Source organism: Columba livia, chromosome 2 (genome assembly GCF_036013475.1).
Source record: "Columba livia isolate bColLiv1 breed racing homer chromosome 2, bColLiv1.pat.W.v2, whole genome shotgun sequence".
Taxonomy (NCBI): domain Eukaryota; kingdom Metazoa; phylum Chordata; class Aves; order Columbiformes; family Columbidae; genus Columba; species Columba livia.
The window spans coordinates 28,257,855-28,280,664 of record NC_088603.1 but is presented as its reverse complement, the minus strand read 5'-3'; the positions used below and the strand labels follow the sequence as shown (position 1 = coordinate 28,280,664).

Sequence of the window (22,810 nt, the reverse complement as noted above, 5' to 3'; positions counted from 1 at the left end):
CGCTAACACTTCACATTTAATGATTTGTTTCTGTCTCAAAGCATGACAGCTTACACACTTTCAGAACAATTGGTCTGCTAGTCAAGAGAGGAAGCAACAGCAGAAGGTATGTGTAGTCACATATGGTCAGATTAAGGGAACCATCCGGACTTGATACCGGCTGAAGCTCTGGCCAACAAATGTTCCAGATATCCAGAGAGAAATCTGCAGGCACCTGGGTAGTCTGTATTGTGGCAAACACGCCTCATACTTATTCCCAGGTCTTGCATTGCCAAAACTAGAAAAATCCCATTTATACCATGTCATCTAAATTCAAACTGTTTTTATCCATCCCCACCTCTAAACAGCAGGCACAGCAGCTTCTGTTTGTTTTCAATTTTAGAAGAATACAACTTATGCCAAAGCTGCCACAAAGATGATCTGTGAGATAATTGCATGAGATAAACACAAAAATGTTAGAACTATCAGACTCCTTGAACTCTTTTCCTAGTCATTCCTCCTATCTTTTATAGTACCCAAGTCTTGCCATTTTTGCAAGTATGACTGTAATACAAGATGTCCTAGCATTCTAAAAAACTTCTCTATATGATACACAGTTATTCTGTAAATAAATCTGCAATGAAGTGCGGAAAGGTTTAGTTTTTGCTTTTTAGCAACTAGGCATAAAATATAGGCTATAAAATGCTTACAAGTTAGATTACTGGAAATGAATAGAATGCATTGTTATCTACTGAACAAATGATGGATCAAATGGCAGTTCAGTTTGACTTCTCATGGTGAATATGACTGTGACCTTCACATATACCATTGACAGAAAGCAATTTTATTTACATTTTTAAATCCATATAAAGGTGAAAGATGGTACTGCTACAAAATGAAACATTAATTTTTTTGTCCCAAGGCATAACTGAGCTTTCCCAAGGTCACATGTAGCCTGCAATGAAGCAAGACTTTCTTAATCATGCTACCAGTACCCTTCACCCCAATCTGGTCGCACTGGTGATCTATTTTAATTTACCAGTTGAAAAATCTCCTTAGTTTTAAGATTAAGAAATAAGAATAACAAGAGACTGTTTCTTTTGTCCCTTAGCTGTTTCTGTACAAACTGACCAACAATTATTTTTGAGCTACTGTAATAAGGTACATGTTTCAGTTGTACAGATTTAAAAGGTCCACCCATAAAGAGATCACAGAGTGAAAAAGCCTTATTTGAAAAGAAATATGTCACACTCTTCAGGACCAACAAGACTATAATGTCTATACTTCTAGAACAGCGTATTTAGAAAATAATTAAAGTTATGCATAATTTGATACAATCTGCACATTTAAGTATTTAAAGAACAGCTTTTTTCATTCTGTGTGTACCAAATGTAGCTATCTTCCACTTTTAATTTAAAAAAAAATAAAAATCCATTACAACCCAGTCTTCCCTCTGCCCTTTCTAAGCACCTGATCATGAAAAAGTTATTACTAGAAGTCTAGTCTATAATCACTACACAGTAGATAGTGTAATAAAGAAATTATAAATTATAAATTATAACAATAACTGCATTCTTCTAACCATTCTATTTAACACTTTAAGCTTCTCCAAAGTACAATGATTAAAAAAAAAAAAACAAAAAAAAAAAAAAAACACAAAATGTATTTATAGGATAACAACATTTTGGAAAGTACTGTCACACAGAACACCTAAGAAGGTACATGAGTCTATAAATTATAGGTGGTTCTGGTAGCAATGGCTATGATTAAGGTTGCCTGAAACTTCCCATAATAAGACCTTTTTTCAGTTGCTTATAAGTTTGCTGAACTCTTGCCACTTGGAGTAAAATTTTCCCTGCAAGGTATCTGCCTCAGTCGTTATTTAGTCTTTGTGGAAAGTTTAACACAAAATGGTTTAGGGAAAAAGATTACAGAAAAATATACCTTACTTGGAAAAAAAAAATAAATAAAGGAAAGAAAAATAAAAAAACTCACAGTTCTTCTTTGAGAAGACTTAATGTTGCCTTTTTGGAGAAAGAAAAACCTTTGAAATGTGGTAGGGCATGGCCTTTTCTCAGGTATATAATTTTTACAATTCCTGAAACGCCTATTCAAAGCCAGTCTAGTTTGTTGGGTGTTTTAAATCTCAATTCTTAACTACTTTTTCCCAGATGTATCTCAGCTTTCACAGCTAAAAATCACTAATATTATTTAACTGTTTGAACCCTCATAGCTATTTGCGTGGAATAACCTATACATGTTTCAGCTCTGCAAAGCAGAGCATGCTTTCTTCAGCCCAAAGAGCTGGATGCATCAAGCTAGAACATCCCTGAAATCCTTGTTCCTGATGTCCTAGACCAATAACATAAGGTGTTGAGGGCAAGTTATCCTGTCCTTGTGCTGACAATGCCTCTTGATGCACTGAGGAGGAAGAGGTGGCTAGACATAAAGAGAGCATGCAGTAGTTTGCTGATGCATTTTTATAGGGAATGATAGATACAAATCTTTAAAGAAAGCTAATCATAAGCTTAAAAATAACGGACAGGGAGTGAGAGTAGTGGCCTGCAAATTGGTAACTTGTTTCAAGTTAACAATATACACCACAGCTAACCATGAGTAGTGTTCTTCAGAAAAAAAAAAAAAAAAAAAAAGCCTTCAGAATCTTGGGTACATAAACAGCTTTCTAGAAGTAATTAACTGCACTATGACAGACTGACAGGTTGGCTTTTTTTTAAACTTAAAGACAAGAGTTGGACTTGGATGTAGCTGTGAAAATAAAAGAGGTCCAGCAAGCAGATTAAAAACAGGGAAGCACAAAACTGCTTATGCTTAGTATTAGCAATTTTGAAAGATCATCCAGGCTAGATCCCGAAGGTGCCTCTAATCACTACAATGAAGTGCTCACTCTCTCTGTCCCAAGGACCTGTTAGAGTTCATAACCTGAAATTAGATACTCACAGATCCCTGCTGGGAGATGTTTTCTGAAAACAAAATTCACAGAATCTAGTGAACAATCCAAACTTGGCAACCAGAGGAAGAAAAGGAATTAACTTAAACACTTTCTGACATTTCCAAAGCACAAACTGCTCCTAAAATTGGGCTAATATGTTGCTAATATGCCCAATGGATCAAGTTGGTAAGGCAACAAAATTTCAGCTTTCTGGTTTAATAATTTATTTCACATCAGAGTAAAGGTTTTTTTCTGATATAGGGCTCTCAAAATTTGAAATGCTTCCACTATGAACAAACTCATACATGTAGGGACAATTGAGAAAGACTTAAAACTACAAACGTCTCAGAACTTACCTATGAGGAGATCCTGTTTCCTGAGTGAAGGAGTACCTGAGTGCATTAAACCAAGCAGAATAAAACGAAGAAGCAAAATCAAGAAAACTCCCCACTGGGCTGTCATTAAAGCAACTACCTCAGAATTCCCGAAGCACAGGAAGTAATTTAATCTCTTAAATCCACAGCAAAAGCTTCAGACACTGGATTGATGAGAAAAGTGTGGATGGGGGACAAAGGAAAAGGAGAGTTGAGAAGTCCTGTGAATTTACCATAACTTTTGTAAGTCTGGGGTGTTACAGACCCAGCTGGGACTACTTCCCAATGGCCATTGCTGCCCTATTTTTTTGCTTTCATGTGCCTCTGTGAGTCAAGAGCATAATTACTAGAGAAGTTACGGTATTTTAGGCATTTAAGCTCAAAAATAACCCAGAAGTCTAACTATCACAGCTGATACTAATTCTGAATGTGAAGCGCAGTCATTTATCTGGGAGCAGAGCTTAGCTGCATGTTGTTAGCTTCTTACAAGTGACTAATAGGATGCTTGAATGTGTGACTGGAGCTGACAGCAAGCCCAGGATGATCAAAAGAAGACTGCTATGGTCTGACATGTCAGCCATGGAAAAGGTACTGCACAGCGAGGACAGGCACATTGAAAAATGTCCAGAGATGATATTTAGAGTGTCATGAACTGAAATCACCACACAAACAAAAGCCAGAGCTTGAGTGCATGGCTGATGTGAAGTGATTATAAAGTAATTGAATATGAAGTAGTTAACCAATTAAAGCTAGATGTTGTGATAGAGGACAATAAAGATTAATAATAAAGAATATTGCATGTAAGAGAAACTTTCTTAATAGTCCCTTCATTCGACATTTGCCATGTTTCTTTACTGTCCTTAATGGCAGTAATACTGTATTAGAAAAAAAAAACCTAAGTGAACAGTTCATCCTTGAACCAAGCCTATGACTGAAGTTGGAGTCTTAGGTTTGTGAGTAACACCGACTCAGCCACTAATAACACCAGGTGCTGTGCAAATGATTCTTAAGTAGCCAAGAATGAAAAAGAGGTCCAGGCTTAGATGAGACAAACTTGCAGTAGCAAACATCAAAGGAGAACAGGCTGTGAAAGCTAAGCAATTGTGACAGGGGGAGTCTTTATTCAAATTCTGTTTTCTGTGAGATTTTGTTTTGATTTTGTTTCACTGGGATTGCCTTTTGATTACTATACTTATTTCTATGCAATGTCAGTCACTCTCATATTTTAGAATCGACAGGATTTCGTTAGATGTGAACCTCCTGTTACTTCAGGCATGAGACCTAATAATATGCTTCTCTACCATTCCCAAAGAGTCCTCTAGCAAAAGCAGAGCTGACCACAGCAAACATTCCTCAGGTACTAAACAGGTCAGACCATGTAATTTTTAAAAAAGGTAGCTCTCATATCATGTTTGCCTATCATTAAAATAAATAAATAAATAAATAAACACCCACAAACAAACAAAAAAGGAGTATAACCTCAAGGTTATTTTTATAACCATTGGATATCACTTTTATGCTGACATTTCCACTAAAAAATTTCCACCTAAGCAGGGGTAGATTTAACATCCTTAAGTAACCTGAAAATTATTCCCATTGTCAAAGAGAACTATCTCAATTAAAAAAAAAAAAAAAAAAAAAAAGTTGCATCCATTTTCTGTCAGGCTATCTTTATGACAGCTTTTGTTTCCTAAATACGTACTCAGAAGGCCCTGGAAACTAGGATAAATTTATCAATGCAATTTCAGTTGGGTAGATTTTCCATCCCCACTGGGCATATTTATTGGAGCCTGACTGTAGCTGGTCACGTTATTAATAGCAAACAATTTATTTGATTAATTTAGCCTACATTTCTGTTCATGAAATAGCCTATTCCATTTTGATTTCTGCTTTTTTTATTCATAAGTATTCAGTAAATGTTTTCAGCATATTTTATGACTTGAAATCTTCAGCTGTTACTGTCTTTGTTCCCTAGTTAACTTTGCCATGTAAATGTAGTATCAGGAACACTTCTGATGTGATTAATGAACATCCAGTGTTGTGTTTGAATCACTGACTTACCAAGGGATGCACAAATCCATGTGGAAACAATCCTTCTCTAAATATTCATCAAACAAAACAAGTTTACAGAGGTGTATGATGAAAAAAATGAATATAAGTCGATGAGAATACAGGAGAATTGAAACCTCCTGAGGAGCAAAAACTTTTATAGGTCAATCCTCATACTATTGTCCCAAGTCATTTCAAGCCACTCCCCTGTTTTTCCATGGTATGTTTTCCCAGCACAGAACATTACTCCAACCACCACATGAACACCTGCAGTTAAAACAAGGAAAAAAGGACAACATGGACCATGGACCATAAGAGATGCAGGCAGTCTATGAAATCAGAATTATGGGATATACAAGCAATGAGTTTGCTATTTTTATGTAAGTTAACAAAAATCCACTGTACCTAGCCTTTTCTAAATATGCTGAAGACATAATTATCCCAAATATTTCTACAGTCTTTGAGAAAGGCAGGTCACAGAAAATTCCTAGAATTCAGGGATTAATCTTAAATCAATCATGCAAGGTGGACCATACTCAAAAAGGGCTAAGTGGAACTGTTGTCTTAGACTCAGTCTAATTTCTCTATTAATATGCAGAGTTGGGGTAGAAAAAAAAAATCTATAGCAGCCCCCTAACACCATCACATTCCCACCGATGAAAATCTTTTCCTGATGAATACGTGAGCGCGTATGTCTCTCATTACCTGAAGTATTTTACAAGTCAGGAGGTTAAAAACTTTCCACGAACAATGGAAATGTAGGTGCAAGTCTAGCAAAATTGAGTAAAGGACCTGCCCATATAGCTGAATTTTAACCTGGATCAACAGGCTTGCAAAGTCACAGCTCCACCTGTTGAGCTAAAGGAAATCATCTACCTATAACTGTGGGCAGCACAGCTTTATTTTTTTGTCAGGCATAGATCACTAATACTGTGCCACTTGGATAAAACAACACAGAAAAGCTCAGGGACAAATCACATAGTCATTACTCAAGGTGAAGGAGCACTGTAGCCATTGAGCTGTTCTGCCAGTGGACAAAAGGACTTGGATCTAAAGGAAGGGTCTGATGGCAGACTGAAGGAAGGACAACCTTCTCAGTAAGTTTACTAAAGTATACCACAGTGACAGAAACAATGCCAGAAATGAAATTATATAGAGACCACTCAGCTCTTCTTAACTTCATGGGAGACCAAGTTGCTCAGACCAAAGGCTGTGAATACCACATAGCCATATACACATATTCTTTCACATGTATTAGAAATGATTACTTCTTCCTTCCTGTACTATGAATAGCCAATTCACACAAAGCAATTCATGCTAAAAGGGAATGAAATGTCATTCCCACCCACCTTATGAAAACAGAAATATTTATCAAGCTAACGACCTTGCTTTATGACCAGAGAAATCAATGGCAAAGTTTTCATGGGTCTGAATGGTCTTGAATCAACATGCAAATTTTTTGTGGAAGAACAAATAAAGGTACATTTTTTGCCTTGCATGGTCATCATTCAAGTACATGTTTCTTCTGAAAGGACAAAAAGAATCTGCAGTGATATGTAAAAAATGTAAACCAGTAGCAGTTAGAGCTACAGAGCACAGATCTAGAGCACAGATATAATAGTGCATGCAGGCTACACACATGGCTTTCTCAGATATGCCACCATTTAGACCTCTGTGATTCTAGAAAAAAAAGTAAGTAGTGGTGCCTGAATACTTAAAAAATAATTAAAAAAAAAAAGTCAAATAAGTTAAAAATATTTTGCAAACTATTTCTTCAGAAGCTGAATCAGTATTCAGAAATAAGTCACAAATCAGAGTTAAGAAAAAAAAAAGCTTATCCAATAATTCATGGATAATTTTTGTAATATTGAATTAATTATTATCCTATAATAATAAATAAAATATGTTTAGGATAAGGGATGGTAGGTAGTTTAATGCTTGCTTATAACCATAATACTGTAATATATCCTAAGTAGCCCAGAGGTAAACTCAACAAGTTGTTGGTAAAAACATTGCTTTGTGACATTTATAAAAATATATATGTGTGGTGGATGTGTGATCTTTTCTGGCATGGAAGAAATAATTATATATTCTAAAAACTGAAATGCAAAAACCATAGTGCATTCACTTTCTTGTGGTTCTAGTTCAGTAAAGCACTGAAGTGTATGTGAGCAAGCCTCCTGACTTCAGTTAAGCTTGTGTTTTTCTTCTAAAAAGTAGTAATTGGCATATACTCTGAAGTGTTTGCTACAACCCCACAATTTCAGAATATTTTATGAATCATGAAGAATAAAAGCAGCACTCATACCTCCTCTAATGTGTTTAGTCACACATTTCCATATTAATTTGGATTCCATTACACCAAAAGACTGAACCATATCATTGCAATCTGCTAATCCACCCCATAATTTTTCCAAGGCTAGATCTAGCTAGCAAATATTCTGTACATTTAAGATGCAAACACAAGCTACAATCTGATATACTCAAGATTCCAGTGACTAGTGCTAGTAGAGCCAGCAAAGCCACAGAGCAAGGAAGCACACAGCAAGAGGTACCGCCATTTGATTTGGTAGAGAGAAGATAAAGGTAGAGCAGACAACTCACAGAGAGCACTAGGGCCAGACGATGTCATTCCTTACTCCCTCCAAGTGACCAACCACAGAAATGGCTCCGTTGCAGCTAAGGACATCCTTTGTGCAAGTAGCTGCTCAAAATCCCAACAACTTATAATTCAGATATTAGAAAGTACGGTTACTAAAGAGTCATACTCTTGCACCTTGTTTGGCAGCATGTACTACAGTACCATCTACTGAAAGCAAGTCAATTAAGCAAATGGAATTGTTTGTGGAAGCAGGGAGAAGAAATAACTAGGAATATGAAATTGTGGGCCTCATTAAGGAAATATCCATTACAGATGAAGGCAGCAGGATGGAGCCCAACTTTTTTAATGGTTAAGGTTTTGATGTACTGTTTATTATGCACACCTTTTATGTCACATCTCTGTACTCGTACTCCGTATTTCCCTGCTCTTTGAAGACCTGTTCACTCAGCAATTGTCTTCTATAAAGCTACAGTATTATTGCTATGTTTTACCTTGCAATATTGCTTACAAAATCTTCTCAAGGTTCAAAGCATTCCCCATGTCAACATAACGAAAAAACTCTGTATGTAATACAAAGTAGCTGAAGAAAGTGACAACATAAATTACTTTAAATTAAAGTCAAATTACAGACTAACATTTTGATTTTAAAGAGATAAATATTTTACAATATTTCTATTAACTGTGAAACAACCATGAGGACACAGCTTTAATATTATTGCTATTATAAATCCATACCTTCTTTTGCACAACCTCAAATGCTAGTCATTAATGATCTCTAATGTTACTTATGTTATTTCTGACATAAGTATGCAGTATCAGGCAGAATCAATATGTTCATAGGACCAGAACCAAAACTACAGGAATTGTCAGAAATCACCAATAAGTACAGGGATTTCTGAACCAAAGCGTCAAATGTTCTAAATAGGAAGGTATGCATTATAGCATCTTCTGTTTTTCAACCAAGGATGCTGTATTGCATAGATAAATTTAGTATATCTAATTTATACATATATAAAATATATATATATAAAACTGTATATGTGCGTCATATTTTAATTACAGGTAGTTCCAAGAACTGAGGCTACAAGCTCACTTTTTTCCTGATATTATTTTGGCTGTCAGCTCTGCTGCTAAAAGGAGTCTTCTGGGCCTAGGGATCCTGTTCAGCTACCACCAAAGTTTAAGGAAACATACAAAGAAATAACATGTGTATTTTACTTATCAGTTTTTCAAAAGTTCAGGGAAAAAAAAAAAAAAAAAAAGGAAAACCCACAACACAGCAACACAGAATGATAACAAACACACAGGATAGAATAGGAAACAACCAGGCTACACACACAAAGAAACAACAAAGCTCTTTGTTTTTTAGTTTTTGCATCAAGTCTGGATTAGAAATTGAAATTTGAGGAAAGCAGGGCACTAGTATCACTAGTATCATTATCCTTTGGTAGGCCCACAGGAAACAAAAAAACCCTAATTTCTCCTCCTTCAACAATCTGCAGATGTGGAAAGAGCAGATTATCTCTCCATGCACTGGTCAACCTGTCATTGAAGTGATGAAGCAGATGAACAGGAGAGGTGATACCCCAGCGAGCACTGGGAAAAATAACACATAAATGGACAGGACAGAGACCAAGTAGTGGAGAAATCATTTTAGAGCAGACAGAGGGGGAAAGGAAGAAAATATTACCAAACCACTCCTTGGAGAGGAAAAAACGGGGCAACTGGAGAGATGGATGCAGAGTGTAAGGCAGATGGACGCCCCTGAGACATTTGTCACTAGTTGGACTGCAAGACACTGACATTAATGAGGGTGGCATTTGGAAGATAAAAGCAAAATCTCTGAAGCAGACAATACAGTTTCCAGGCATCACCCATGGGGACATGGTGTAATCAAAAGGGACTGGAAAATGTTCACATCTAGCAAAAGCATCACAACTGCTACTGATATCCATGGGAGAATATGGATCATGAGTAAACAGCTTATGGTTTTATCTGAAGGGTTGGTGGAGATTGTGGGTTGTTCTTCCTCTCAGCCCAGTAAATTCCCATCACATTCCTTTATTGAAGGACTCTACATCAGTCATGTACTTACACCTGCCTTGTCAAAAGTCAGTGTTACATTGATTAGTGCTTTTCAGGCAGCAGACCTCTAGAGGACAGCTCTGTCAATTAGTGAGCGGGGATTTACAGGGGTGGAGGCGCTTCCCTGTTATTATCTCCTCTTGAAAGCAAGGAGGGAGCTGGGAGATACTCCAAACACTGGCTGTCGGGACACAAGCAAGTGAAGAGTGCAAGATCTGGCTATCCATCACAGATGCCACCCCAAAAATGACATAAAACGACCCAGGGGTTAGGAAGTGTCATTATTAACTAACCACTCCCTGCCCGCACACCTCAGTGCCAGTCCATTTTGACTCTGATGCTCTCAAATGTCTCTGGTCTCTCTCCAAAAGGAGAGGATGCTGTCGTCCTGGGATAGAATGGGGCAGACCTGAGCATCCCAGAAGAGCCTTCCTGATCCCCAGACTAATTCTGCTGGGGATCTTAGACAACAAAATCCAAGATTCCATCTCTGTTCCCCTCAACACTCATGTCATGCCCCTCTGGTCAGTTTTTCCCCAGAAAGCAAAGCAGCTGCTTAGCCACTAAAAGAAAACCAGTTAGCAGCAACAGTAAATACATCGACCTGCTTGTCTGCCCCTGTATTTCCTGGACAGGGTGCCTATGACAGAGGAGTTCCGCGGGGCCCGCGTGGTCCCCAGCACCCACTGCCAAGGGAACGGCGCCCACGCTGGGCCGGGGAGCGGAGCGGGGCCGGGCGCTGTCCGCGGTGCTGCCGCCTCCGCGTCCAGCCTCGTCCTGGAGCTCTCCGAGGTGCTGCACAGGGGTGGCCGAAGAGAGAGCGGTAGCCCCGGGCAGGGACGGCTGGGCGCTGGGCGGCAGCGCGGAGCGGGACGGCTCTAAGTCAGCCTTGTCCCAGTCTGCCTGCGAGTCCTTGTCCGCTATCCCCGCAGTGCTTGCACTAGTCTTCCACAGCAATCCGTTCAGCATCTCCGACAGAGGGGGAAAACATCCACTTAAAAGAAAAAAAAAAATCACGTGGACTAATCGTGCATTGAATAAACTTTTAGACGCGGATTCAGTAACGAACAGGAAAATGGTAACCCAGACTAACTTGTGACGAGGACAAGCTCTCTCTGCTTCCTCTTTAATGCTGCATGCAGGGAGCGCAGCTCAACGTGTGAAGGTGTCCATGTCCCCGTCCTGCTGCAGAGTAGCAAGCACCTCCCGGATGTCCTTCGATACCATCTCTTTCTCTCTCCTCTTCGATTTCAAAGTTGAAAGAGAAGGGGGAAGTGGTAGAAGAAAGCTGACCGAATCCCTCCTTAAGTTACAAACAAGCCCAGCAAGACGGATTCTGGGAAAAGAAGCTGTACTCCTAAACAGCGACTGGTGTCATAGTAGTTAAAATAGAACAGAAAACCCTCTCACAAAGTCAATTCTTATGCAGATGAGGCGACATAAGAGCTTTTCACTCTCTTCCCGGGTTTAGTGAATTTCTAATTTGCCCAAAGAAGCCCTAGAGGAATGAGGAAGAAAGGGCGGGAATATTGGGATTGCTAGTCGTGACAAGTATTACCGTGCCTGGACTGTCGCCCAGAAATACACTGAAAATTAGGGGATCCAAAGCCATTGTCTCATCTGAGTCATTTCTCTTGACCTTCGACTTTGTCCACTCTGGCTGAACAAACGTCCTACAATGAGCATCGCCCTTGTTCTCTGCTAGACACACAACTTCAGTCTCTCTAGTTCACAGAAAGGGCAAGAGGATGATAGGTGGTTTCCCCTCCAAAAGAAGGGCACTTACAGAAGTTTAAACAACAGTCAGAAAAACGTAGGGTTAAGCAATAAACTGGGAAATATGCTGCCCTGTTGAACAGAGAGCAGTTTCCACAGCATTGAGGACCCGCCAATATATATCATATCAATAAAAAGGAGCTCTTCGAAAGCTTGCATAGTAATTGAGATTGGAGATCTTTTTTGATATGGGTTGGCATTTCCTCATATCAATCTGACAGAGCCAACTCAGGAAATTGCTGGTAATATTCATCTGGGGAGCACTTTCATTAAACGTAATTCATTCGACTTTCACAATAAATTGAGTGACATCCTTACAGCAGAACCTTTTTATCCTTGATGAAGTACTTGCCAGGCTTTGGTTTTCCACTTTATTGTCACATTCCTTACAGCAGAATCGTCAACATGTCAATCTACTGCATGAAAAAAATGCTAAAGCTGTATTTACAAAGCACCCAGGAGGTGGCTTAATGCTGACTTACAAGACAAGCGAGTTGGGAGCTAAACTATCTGATAAATCACAGCATAACTTCACCCAAACCCATTCGGGAGAACAGAAGCCAATCCCAGGGAGAAAAGGATGGCTCACACATTCATTTTGTCCAAGTAATGGCTATTCCAAGCAATTGGTTTCTTAACCTGCTTCTCCACACTTTCCAAGACGACTGGGAAATTGGCTTTTTGTTAATTAAAATGGCGGGTTAAAGATGCAGGAAAAAATTAAAGGGCTTAAAATGGATACCTCTAGGTACAGACTTGGAAGATATGGCTAGTCAAAGAGAGGCAGGATGTTGGATTATATTCAGGTGCCTCCCTAACAGGTCAAATCTGTTCCAGACTGCTTTCTCCAGCGATTTGAGAAGGGAAAATAGTGTGTACTAAGCACCAGGAAAAAAAAAAAAAAAAAAAAAAAAAAAAGAAATTTCAGTGCGGAGAAACCTTTTCTTAAACTGCTAGCACAGGTCCCTGGTGGTTAGGAAAGAAGGAACCCCAGAAAAGAAAGAATGCACCGTCCGTCACTTCATATTAAAAATATATGTATATATATATATAAATTTAAAAATTAAAAAAAAAAAAGAAAGGACAAAAAAAAAAAAGACGCAGATAAGTTTGTTTCCGCCTACACGAAATCCGAGTCCGGCTGCTATTCACCGTGCCTTACCTTCCGAAAGGGTAATTATTCCCCCTACACCACCGCGAAAGCGTCTCTCAAACTCCTTTAGAAAGAGGGAGGGGGATGTTCTCAAGGCTACGTGAACTGTTTCGCACAAAAAGCCACTTCTTTCTCTTCGTGCCAAACGCTTCCCCCCTCTTCTCGCCTCCCCTCCCTGCCCACCCCCCTTTCGACGTCAAATTGAAAATTGCAAGAAGTCTCTTGTTTGGGGGGAAAAAAAAAAAGCAAAACCTGAATGCTTTCAGCACCAAATGCCTCTGACAAAATACTGTGTCTGATGATTATGATCGGACAATGCCTTGTTTCTCTTTTGGTTTTATTTTTTGTTTTCTTTTATCTTCGCAGCCTATAGACACTTTTTTCCTCCCACGACAAAGTAGGACACAATCAGCAGCTATCTTTAAAAAGAAAGAAGAAAAAAAAATCAACTTATCTTCGCCGGCACGTGATATCTCTTCACGTTCTCCATAGCTTTCATTAACCGGGGTGAAATGACCGCAAACAGTGCGACACAGAGCGAAATTAAATGTACACAAACTCTGGAGCCACTAACCTCCTTTTTACCCCCTCAGCAAATACCGTGCCAAGAGTGCCACCGCTGAGGGCAATTTTAAACCTCTATTATTCACGATGTTTTTGCAGGAAAGCTCCGCTCGACTGTCAGGAGGCTTCCAAACTACAGTGACGGTGTGGAACAGACCTTAAAATCCCGGCCCGGCACGGGGAGGAGGTCAGCAGGCTGTTTCCAAGCCCCTCTGTCAATGCCATCGCCCTGTATAACAGGGTGCCCCGGGAGCCCCGCGGTTGCACTTACGCTGACAAAGCGCCGCGCAGAGAAGCTCCCCCCCCTCCAACGAAACAACCTGCTCGCTCGCAGCCCTCGTCAGGGAGTGAGAAATCACCCCCCCGCCCCCCTATTTGCTTTTGCACTGTTTAAATTCTGCACGGAGTTAAAACGCTCCGCCACTCAGCTCTGGTGTATATCCTCATTTACACACACATCGGTGAAAGAAGCGCTTTGCTGGGAAAAGACGACAAGCCGAGGGGCTGAAGGGGGAGGGATCCTTACCCTAGCAGCATGCAAAACAAAACTCCGACCGGTTTTGGTTCCGTACCCGCTACTCCGGGTAAAGAGTAGCTAAGTAGTGATCTCCTCCAACCCGGGGTGATCCCAGCAAAGCAGACGCGTGTTATCATTCTTTGCTCCTACCGTGCGGGAAGTTCTCCCTAGAGCATGTAAAAGCAGAGCCTGTGAACATGTTGGGGGGGTGGGGGAGGGAGGTGGCAAAAATCTCACAATCTGCAAGGCATTTTTGCTCCTGGCGCCCTGAGTTTGCTTGAGAGGGGGCGCAGGATTCGGCGGGCGGCCGGGAAGCGGCAGGACGGGGTGAGCGCCCGGCAGCGCCGGGAGACGCCGGCCCGCCGGTCCTCGCCAGCCCCACGGGTCTCCTGAGCCGGTACGGACGCGATCTGCCTCCTCCTCTGGGGCCACGCTTGACCTGTCCCAGTAAGAAATAACTAGTTAGGAGCCTTGCCGTCTTTGCCAGAAGCCTGCTCGTTTTGTAGTCGCTTCTACAGCGTGTTGTTTCCACCCAGGAAAAAAAAAAAAAAAAAAAAAAAAAAAACAGAGAAACATCCTGGCGTTTTATCGTCCTGTGGTGTGGGACTGGAAATTCACCGGCAACTAGGCAGGAATTAAACGAGAAGGTTTTCTTAAAGGGAATGGGTATAAAACCCAGGTGTCCTTATATACAAATAGAGCTCAAACCTAGAAGACTGTACGATCTCCGGGTGTTTTTTTTCTTTCTTAATATTTACGTGCTTGCTTAATGAAGATTATGAGTTCGGCACAGCACTGTTTGTTAAGAAAACATTATACACTGGAATAAGACAAAGATGTTTCCGAAAGAATAGTGGTGGAGTATCGTGGTAAATAATACCGAGTGTAGCTGTTTGAACACTTTCTGCAGCTCTCTAAATGTAAAGATAGAAAATTACTTCAATCCTTTAAAGATTAACTCCTAACTCTACCAAATAAGCACTATATTATCCATTTAGGCCAAAGGAAACACACTTCCACTGCATATCAAATATAACATTTTCAATACACCACACAGCTCGAAATAAGGAGAAAACGCCTGTCTCACAGAGGCTAACTACTGTTCTTATCAATAAACATAATATGGCGAACCTTCTCTACCCCAGCAAAATTCCTCCTCGTTCTGGTCGGCCATGACCTCTATAAATTTCAGGCAATAAGGCTGGACGGCACATGGCGCTATTAAAAAGGGAGAGAAAAGAAGCAGCACTTTTCTTCCAAGACTGAGAAGAGGTTTAAAGGTGAGGGGCGGGGGGTGGGGGGAGGAACAGCAGTGGTTTGCTGGGTGAAGAGAAATTACAAACTAGTGAGTGGCTGTAAATGAGTAACTTCGAGGCAGCCCAACCTCGCTGCGCCTGTTCACTATCACTGAACAACGGCTGGTTTAGGCAAAGAGGAAACATGCTATTTTCCCTCTCCCCTATATTATTAACCCCTCTCAAAAATGATTTGTTGACAAACCCGATAGGAAGCGGGTTGTGCTGCCATTTTATTTGCCCTTTCTAAAAGGTTGGGTACTGAAAATTTAATTCTGAATTGACACTGCTCTAGTCCACACAGAGCGGCGCACACACATGGATAGGCACAACAAAGTGCTGCACTTTGCTGGTTTGTGGCACCGCATTGAAGCTTTAATCAAAACTTCATGCTTCGATGCTAATAAACAGTTTATTCACACGTGATGGCCTAATGCAAACTTTCAAAGTCACTCCCTAAATAGGGAGAGATTGGCATAAACGTGGAAGTATCGACTCAGAAAGACGAATCGAGTTAGACAGGGAAATCCTTTGGATCGCCCCCGAGTGTTTTGGCAGAACACGCAGCCCAGGCGAAAAGCGCGTCCCCTCCCACTAGCTTGTCTTTAATTCCCTTTTTTTTTTTTTTTTTTTTTGCATCATATTTCGCATTGTTTCGAGGGAAAATGGAAAATCGTCTCCTTTACTCTGCAATGCCAAGCCGTCGGGAAAAAAAAAAAAAAAAAAAGCATTCAGGTAATGAAGTCTGTAACTAAACGGTAATTGAATCAGCATAATTTGCACACTGAATGGTTTTCAAATGCTCCCAGTTTACAATTAAAGGAGAATTAATGCGCTTGTTGTTCAGACTGCAGCGCATTAGAATAAATCCAGCACTGTTGTTGTAATGAGTCGAGAGCAGTTTAACTGCCAGCAAACACATTTAAAATTTAACACGACGTATCGATCTCGCTCCGGCTTTTTGATAGATTATTTGCCACGCACTTTTCTCCCCGCTTCCCCCTCCACCCCCACCGCACCCCCGGGTATAAAACTCGCGGGAAGGAGAGGCGCCCGCGGCAGACGTGGCACCGCCCGGAGAGGACAGGGGTTCCCAGGCGGGACTCACGTCGAGCGGGAGCGGGTCGCGCCCGTCCCGGCTCCCCCTCACCTCCTTCGCTCCCCCTCACCTCCTCCACTCCCCTCACTCCCCTCGCCCCCCCCGACCCGGGCCCTCTCGGGATTGGCTGCCCCTCGCTTGGCCGCGCTCCGCCGTGCTGCGCCGCAGCGCACCCAGGCGGCAAATCCGCGCCAGCGCAGGGAGCGGTAGTGCAGGCAGCGCCCGGCGGCCGCGGAGCCGCTGCCGGAGCCGGGCCGTAGCCGCCTCCCCCACCACGAGCACCGGGGTGCTTCCTCCTGTAGCGCTACTGGAGAAAGGGGTTTTCCTTCCCCCGCTGGCACCGGGACAAGCTCCCGCCAAGCGTTTGCTTGCCTAACGCATCGCAAGCGAGCGAGGGTACGGGCTGCAAAAGAGCAGCCTGCCTTGTTTTTGTTCCTTGAGACCGTAGAGGGAACAAAGTGTGTGTGAAAGGAGATAACGCCGCTGTTTACTCGTGTTCCCCCGGTAATCTTAAAGGAGATTTGCTACGAAAGTCAATGACACTTCACGCGGAAAATACTAGCTGTGCTCGTCACCGAGTACCTGCACACCTGTACCGTGCCGCCCGTAGTGGCATACGGGGCGGGGGGTTGGTCCTCTTCCGAGGGACTCCCACTGCCAGGAGGGAGCAGAGGGCAAAAAGTTGCCTTCAGCCCACAGTCTGGGCGGGTGCTCCCGCGGCGGCGCTCCGGTTCTCCCCGCAAGCACCGGGGGACCCGGCCCGGGAGCCCATGACCCTGCTCTCGCCCGGCGGCGCACCTCTTCCCCGCGGAGGTGAAGCTATGGGTCTGCCCCCGCCGCGACCTACCGAGAGCTGCCGGTCGACCACCGCGCCTCCGCGCCCCGGCCCCAGCCAGACCGAGGGAGGACGGGGCAGGGCTGGCTGCAGGGCGCCGGTAGTTGCCGTGAGTTTGCTCGTTCTCCACCAGACTAACGACCCCACCCGCCCAGCTCCCCCCTTCCCGACCCGTGTGAGGGGCTGGGGGCACTCACCAGGTAGAGGGTGGGCTGCAGCAAAAGGACCGCGTACCAGTACACAGCCTGCATCCTCGCCGGTCAAACTTCCCCCGCGCTGCCTTCGCTGCCTCTTTGTTCCTTCCAGAACATAGATCCACCTGACATCCACTTTACAGAACAAGCAGAGCTCTCACCAGCCTAGACAAAAATGAAATTATAGACCCCATGACCACAAGACAAGGTTAGGCTTGAGACAAGGGGGGAAGAAAGGTGTGTAGGGAAGGGGGGGCGGGAGAGAAGGAGGAGATGGGGTGTGTGGATGGAGGTAGGGGAAACAAAAAACGATTAAAATCGAGTTAATCCAGCGTCAGAGCAAAGTGATTGCACGGTCCGGGCTGGCTGCAGGGCGCCTGTAGGGAACAACACTCCCCGGCGCTCAGTCCTTTTACTGGTTGGGAGAGCCCCGTGGTATGGGCTGGGGCCGCCCGGGGGTGCCACCGCCAGCCCTGCCCTGCCCTGGTTGCCTGTACGCCCTCGGCGGGGCCCGGTAGGCAACGGCCCGGCAATTGGCCAAGGAGCCCCGGCAGCGCGCAGGAGAGCGGAGGGGCGCGGAACTGGGAGAAGGGGCAGGAGACGATGGGATCGGGGCTCCGGATGCTCTTTGGCGCCTAACGCCGAGGTGAAGAGCTTCGCCTCTGGGACGCCCGGGCAGGCTCTGCGTACCACCCACAAGAGCCCACCTCCCTCCACCGCTCCTGAGGCGCGTGCCTTGTCCCGGGCCGGAGCCGCGCCCCGGGGCGCCCCGATGGGAGCGGACCCCATCCCCGGTCCCAGCCCTCCTCCGTCCCAGCGCCCTGCGGACAGCCCCGCCACCGCGGGGGGGGCGCGGCGGGGATACGTACGGCGTGGGGGGTCCGACGGCGGCCGGGGCTCCGCGGGGCGCTCCATGGGCGAGCCTAGAGGGGCTGAGCGCCGCGGCGCAGCCCGCTGCCCCTGCGCATCTCCTCGCCGCGTTCCGCACCGAGGTTTCCCGCGGCCGCTGTGCATCCGGCGCAGGCACTGTCAGGGCGGCTGGGCGGCTGGCAGGCTCTCCCCCCCTCGCCTCCCCTTCTCCACACACGGCCGCACTCCGGCTCCGCCGAGCAGGACACTTACAGGAGGAGGGAGCTGCCCGAGCTGCCCGCTCGCCTTCGGCGGGGGGCGCAGGCAGGAGCGGCGGCACCGGCGCTCTGGAGCGTCCAGGGCGATTTGTCTCTATTGAAAATGACTTATTGGCCAGCGAGCGGCAAGCGCCTGCTATTTAACTTCAGATAAAATCTATCTGCAAAGACCTTGGCCGATCATCTTAAAATAAAGCTCTGGAGCCGAACACTGTCCGAGCCTCACTGCTTGGGGAGAGAGAAAGAGCAGTGGAGGGGGGAGGAAGGGGAGGGGGCTTGCTCGGAGAGGGGGAAGGGAGGAGGGAGAAAGGGGAGTTTAGCGGCGTCCCATCCTCTCCTCTGAACGGGGTGATGAATCAGAGCCCTCCCCGAGCGGCGCAAGCTGCCTTGCGCTGCCCGCTCTGCTTGTCTTGCCCGCCCTGCCTGCCCTGCCCGCGCTGCCTGCCTTGTTGCCTGCCCTGTCTGTGCTGCCTCCCCTGCCCGGGCTGCCTGCGCTGCCCGCGCTGCCTGCCCTGCCCGGGCTGCTCGGCTGCCTGTCTCTGCCGGGCTGCCGGCACTGCCCGCGCTGCTGCCTGGGCACAGCCCCTCTCCCTGTCCGCCAGCCCGCGGGAGCCGGCTGCCTGCCCAGCGCCTGGAAGAAGCCTGGGAGAACATCTTCTTCCTCTTTCTTTCCTTTCATTTTAGTTTTTCCACCTTTCCCAGGGGTGTCCCGTGCCACGACAGTGCTGCTCAGCCTGTGAAGGCAGCGGGCGCCCTCAAAGCGGGCACCGAGGTGATGGGATCTTGGAGTAGAGGTGGGTGACGGCTGCGGGAGACAAGCTCTGGGATTAAGCGTTGCTTCTCCCCGCAAGAAGGAACCTGTAGCTGGACAGCCCCTTGGAGTGAAGCTAGAAAACTCATCCCTGCCCGCTATTGTGGCTAATCTCGCCAGCTGTCATGCAGAAGGAAAGGTCTCATCGACCTTGTTTTCCTTCTTCTTTACCAGGAGTCCTATGGGGCTTTTCCCTGCCCTTTTCCATCCCTCAAACCGTATCATTACCAATGTGACATTGGGACAGGGTGAAAGGGAGGACACCAACAGCACAGGGTAGCCTTACCAGATGCTCAGCTTCAATAGCAAAACTCAGATTTATCACCTCCCAAAGGGGAACCAAGAAGCAAGCCAGGACGCTGTACCAAGCGGGAAATGAGAGACAAAAAGAGGACTTCAGTTGTCCTGCCAAATTCTTGCTTCCCTCAGAGCATGTCCTGGTGATTAATATCTCCAATCTGAGGCATCATCACCAAGCTGTAAAATACTTTTTAATTTGGGGGTCTGAGTTTGGAACACTAGTAATAGGGGACTGGGGAAAGGAGGGTGAAAGTAATGAGTACTCTTTGAAAGAGCTGCACTAGAGAATCCCCCATGGCCATTTCTGCTCCAAACACCTGGAAGATGGACAACTCCATATGTCTCCAGCACCATCACTCTACTAGACATGTGGAATGCTCACGTCACAGTTTTGAAGAGAAGCATGCACCTTGCGAAGAACTATACTGTCACCCTGCCACTCCAGAGAGCTGCTGCATTACACTGCAGGCTAAAGCTGCCCAGAGACTTCTTGCTTCAAATGGGTAACAAATAAAAAAATCACAGATGACTTTTACCTTTCAATTCCCTCCTTCCTGTCTATTCCACTCTTACTTCCCTGTGGGTAGCTTTGTCCACACTTAGTAATTAATCGAGAGAGAGAGAAAGAGAGAGAGACGTTACTCTCTTCGCATAGAACAAACTTGCTATAAGCTGCATGGAGCATACTGCTGATCTTTGCAATAAGCTACATACTTAGATCCAGCGTGGTTCCTCTTACCTTAGCTATGAGATTGACAGCTTAGTATGGAGCAGGAAAAGCTTACACCAAGTCTCCCACATTTCAGTGGGTCATGTTCCTGAGAAAGACGTAATTTCTTCAAGAAGGAACATTTCCCTCTTTAAGGAGGAATGATTCAACTCCACAGTCTGTGTGACTTGATTCAGCTTATCTGAGGTCTGATCATTGATGTCTGCATATTGGAGAAGACAAGGAAGTAGTCATTGGAGAGGTATTACTTCTTCAGCTGGTCAAATAGAAGAAGATCCTCCCAGTCTTTTTCATCCAGATCCTTATATCTCATTTAGGGGAGCCCTGTGGAGGAACTCATGGTGCCATTGGAATTGTAAGCCTGATTCCTCTTTACTTCAGCCCAGTAAAATTTCCTCCCCCTGTAAACTCAGCAAGGTCTTCTATGAACAGCCTGGTCTGTACAGTATCTACTTTGAGCTGTCAGCAGGCTTTTGAGGCAAAGTTCTTCAGGATGGACAAATTTGTTTTCTGTCAGATTGGGACTGATCCAAGGTCCCACTGGCTTCATGGAGGGCTTCTTCACTCTTCAACTGACCTCCTCAGCTGAAGGCCACTGGGACAAACTCTTTAACTACAGTGGAATCAAGCTTTCCTTCAGAAATGCTGTTAGAACTGCTCATTCCCTCCATTGTCATTTCAGAAGAAAGGAGCAATACGGGAGCCTGGATTCATCGTTTCAGTTTAAAAAAAAAAAAAAAAAAAAAGCAGTCTCCAAAGTATTCCAGCTGTGAACATGTGATACTTCTACAAAGGAAATGTAATGCTTATGAAAATCTGACATTTAGGATTTTTCAACACAGACTTTTGACTTTTGTCTGATTCTGTAATATTGATACAGCAGCTTAAGTGGAATATTAGAATTTTTTTTAAGTGAATGTTAATTTCAACCATATGGATACTGTTTGTATTCTTAGCAGTAAGATCTCCAGCAAGTAAGTGTCAGCTAGTGAGGTTTTAAACAAGCACAAATTCTGTGTATACTAACGGATTTTTTTAAAGTCCAATTAGACTTAAAAATGCAATTGGACTATTTTTAAAGCTTTGAAATACATTCTAACCTTTAGACATCTTCCCTGTTACTGCAAAGATAGCTTCCTGGCTTGCAGAACTGAAAGGGTCACAAGCAGAAAACCCAAAGACAATGGCAAGTGATTAATAATTGCTGCAGGTTCCAGCAGAAGATGGGCACATAGTTTAATTGCTTGAGGCACTAGAAGAAAATATAATGCTGTAATGATAAATATCAAATGACTGTGCTAAACTTGCTGTGCAATGTAGCTAACTTGCCTAAACATGGACAGTTATATATGAAATAAAAATTATAAATGGATATTATTTGTATGATTCATATAAGTTACATGTTTTATTTTGAAAATACTGCTTGGAAAAAAAGGAAGTGAGACAAAGAAGGCAAAGCTAGGCCAGAGTACTAAGGGCTGAAGCAAGTCTAAGAAGATGAAAAAACAATGCAGCTTAACCACCATTTTTCGGTCTGCTCTTAACCAGATTTTTTTTTTCTCAGATTGTTTTTCAGGGTTACAGCCAATGTCTTGGTTGGGAATTTTGGCTGTTAAAGTCAATGGAAGTTTTGTCCCATCTCTTTAAAGGATATATTAAAATGTTAACAATGGCTGTCTTGAAATAAAAAATAAAAAAAAAAAAAAAAAAAAAAACAGTCTGTGCTATAAGTAAATATCATCTCATCTATATGCATGTTGAAGTGCTATTGAATTCAACTGGAGTTGCATATGCAGTACAATGACAGATTATGGCCTCCACAGCTTTTCTATATTTGTACTATACAGTGTACAGGCCAGATGCTTCATATCACTCATGTAAATAATCTTACTGAAATGTTCTTCATATTGCCAACCATTAATTCATCAGATATTCTCTTCTTATCCCTTCCCCTCTTCACATTTCAGATAGAGTTCTTTTGTTTCAAGGAAATCTTTATGTTTGAACAGAATATATTTATGGTTAGCATAAATACTACAAACAGAGTGCCTTGTCACATTTTATTTCCATTCTTTCAAGGTCAGAATATGACTGTATGTACCGTCCACATTTCTAAATATAAAAATATCTCCGCAAGACTTTTATTTTTGTTACATTGATTTCTGTCTACTTACAGTCAAAGACTTACTATAAAGTGGTGTTACTCTGTATCCCACATGGAAAAATACAGGAATAGTCCAACCACTTCAAGAGAACTGCCTGGAATTCATGGTGTTCTTAATTATTTCTCCTGGTACTATGTCATAAGGACTCACACAATGTTGGAGTGAGACGTGATGCTCAGGATCAAAGAAGACTAAAAGGTAAAGT

The 22,810-nt window shown here is 43.7% G+C and overlaps 1 protein-coding gene across 2 annotated transcripts in view; it reads right to left on the bottom strand.

The window, feature by feature from the left end:
* NXPH1 (neurexophilin 1) overlaps positions 1–19,269 on the bottom strand; it is a 139,414-nt gene extending 120,145 nt beyond the window's left edge. Inside the window, exons 1-2 of one of the 2 annotated variants that reach the window (XM_065051164.1) lie at positions 18,595–19,269; positions 17,476–17,637 (exon numbers count right to left, since the gene is read on the bottom strand). In XM_065051164.1, coding sequence (XP_064907236.1) covers positions 17,476–17,529 — 54 coding nt within the window. In that variant the 5' untranslated portion in view covers positions 17,530–17,637; positions 18,595–19,269. Of the gene's footprint in view, positions 1–17,475; positions 17,638–18,341 lie in introns of both variants that reach the window. The other variant, XM_065051163.1, reaches the window with a different exon arrangement.
* Between the last annotated feature and the right edge of the window lie 3,541 nt (positions 19,270–22,810).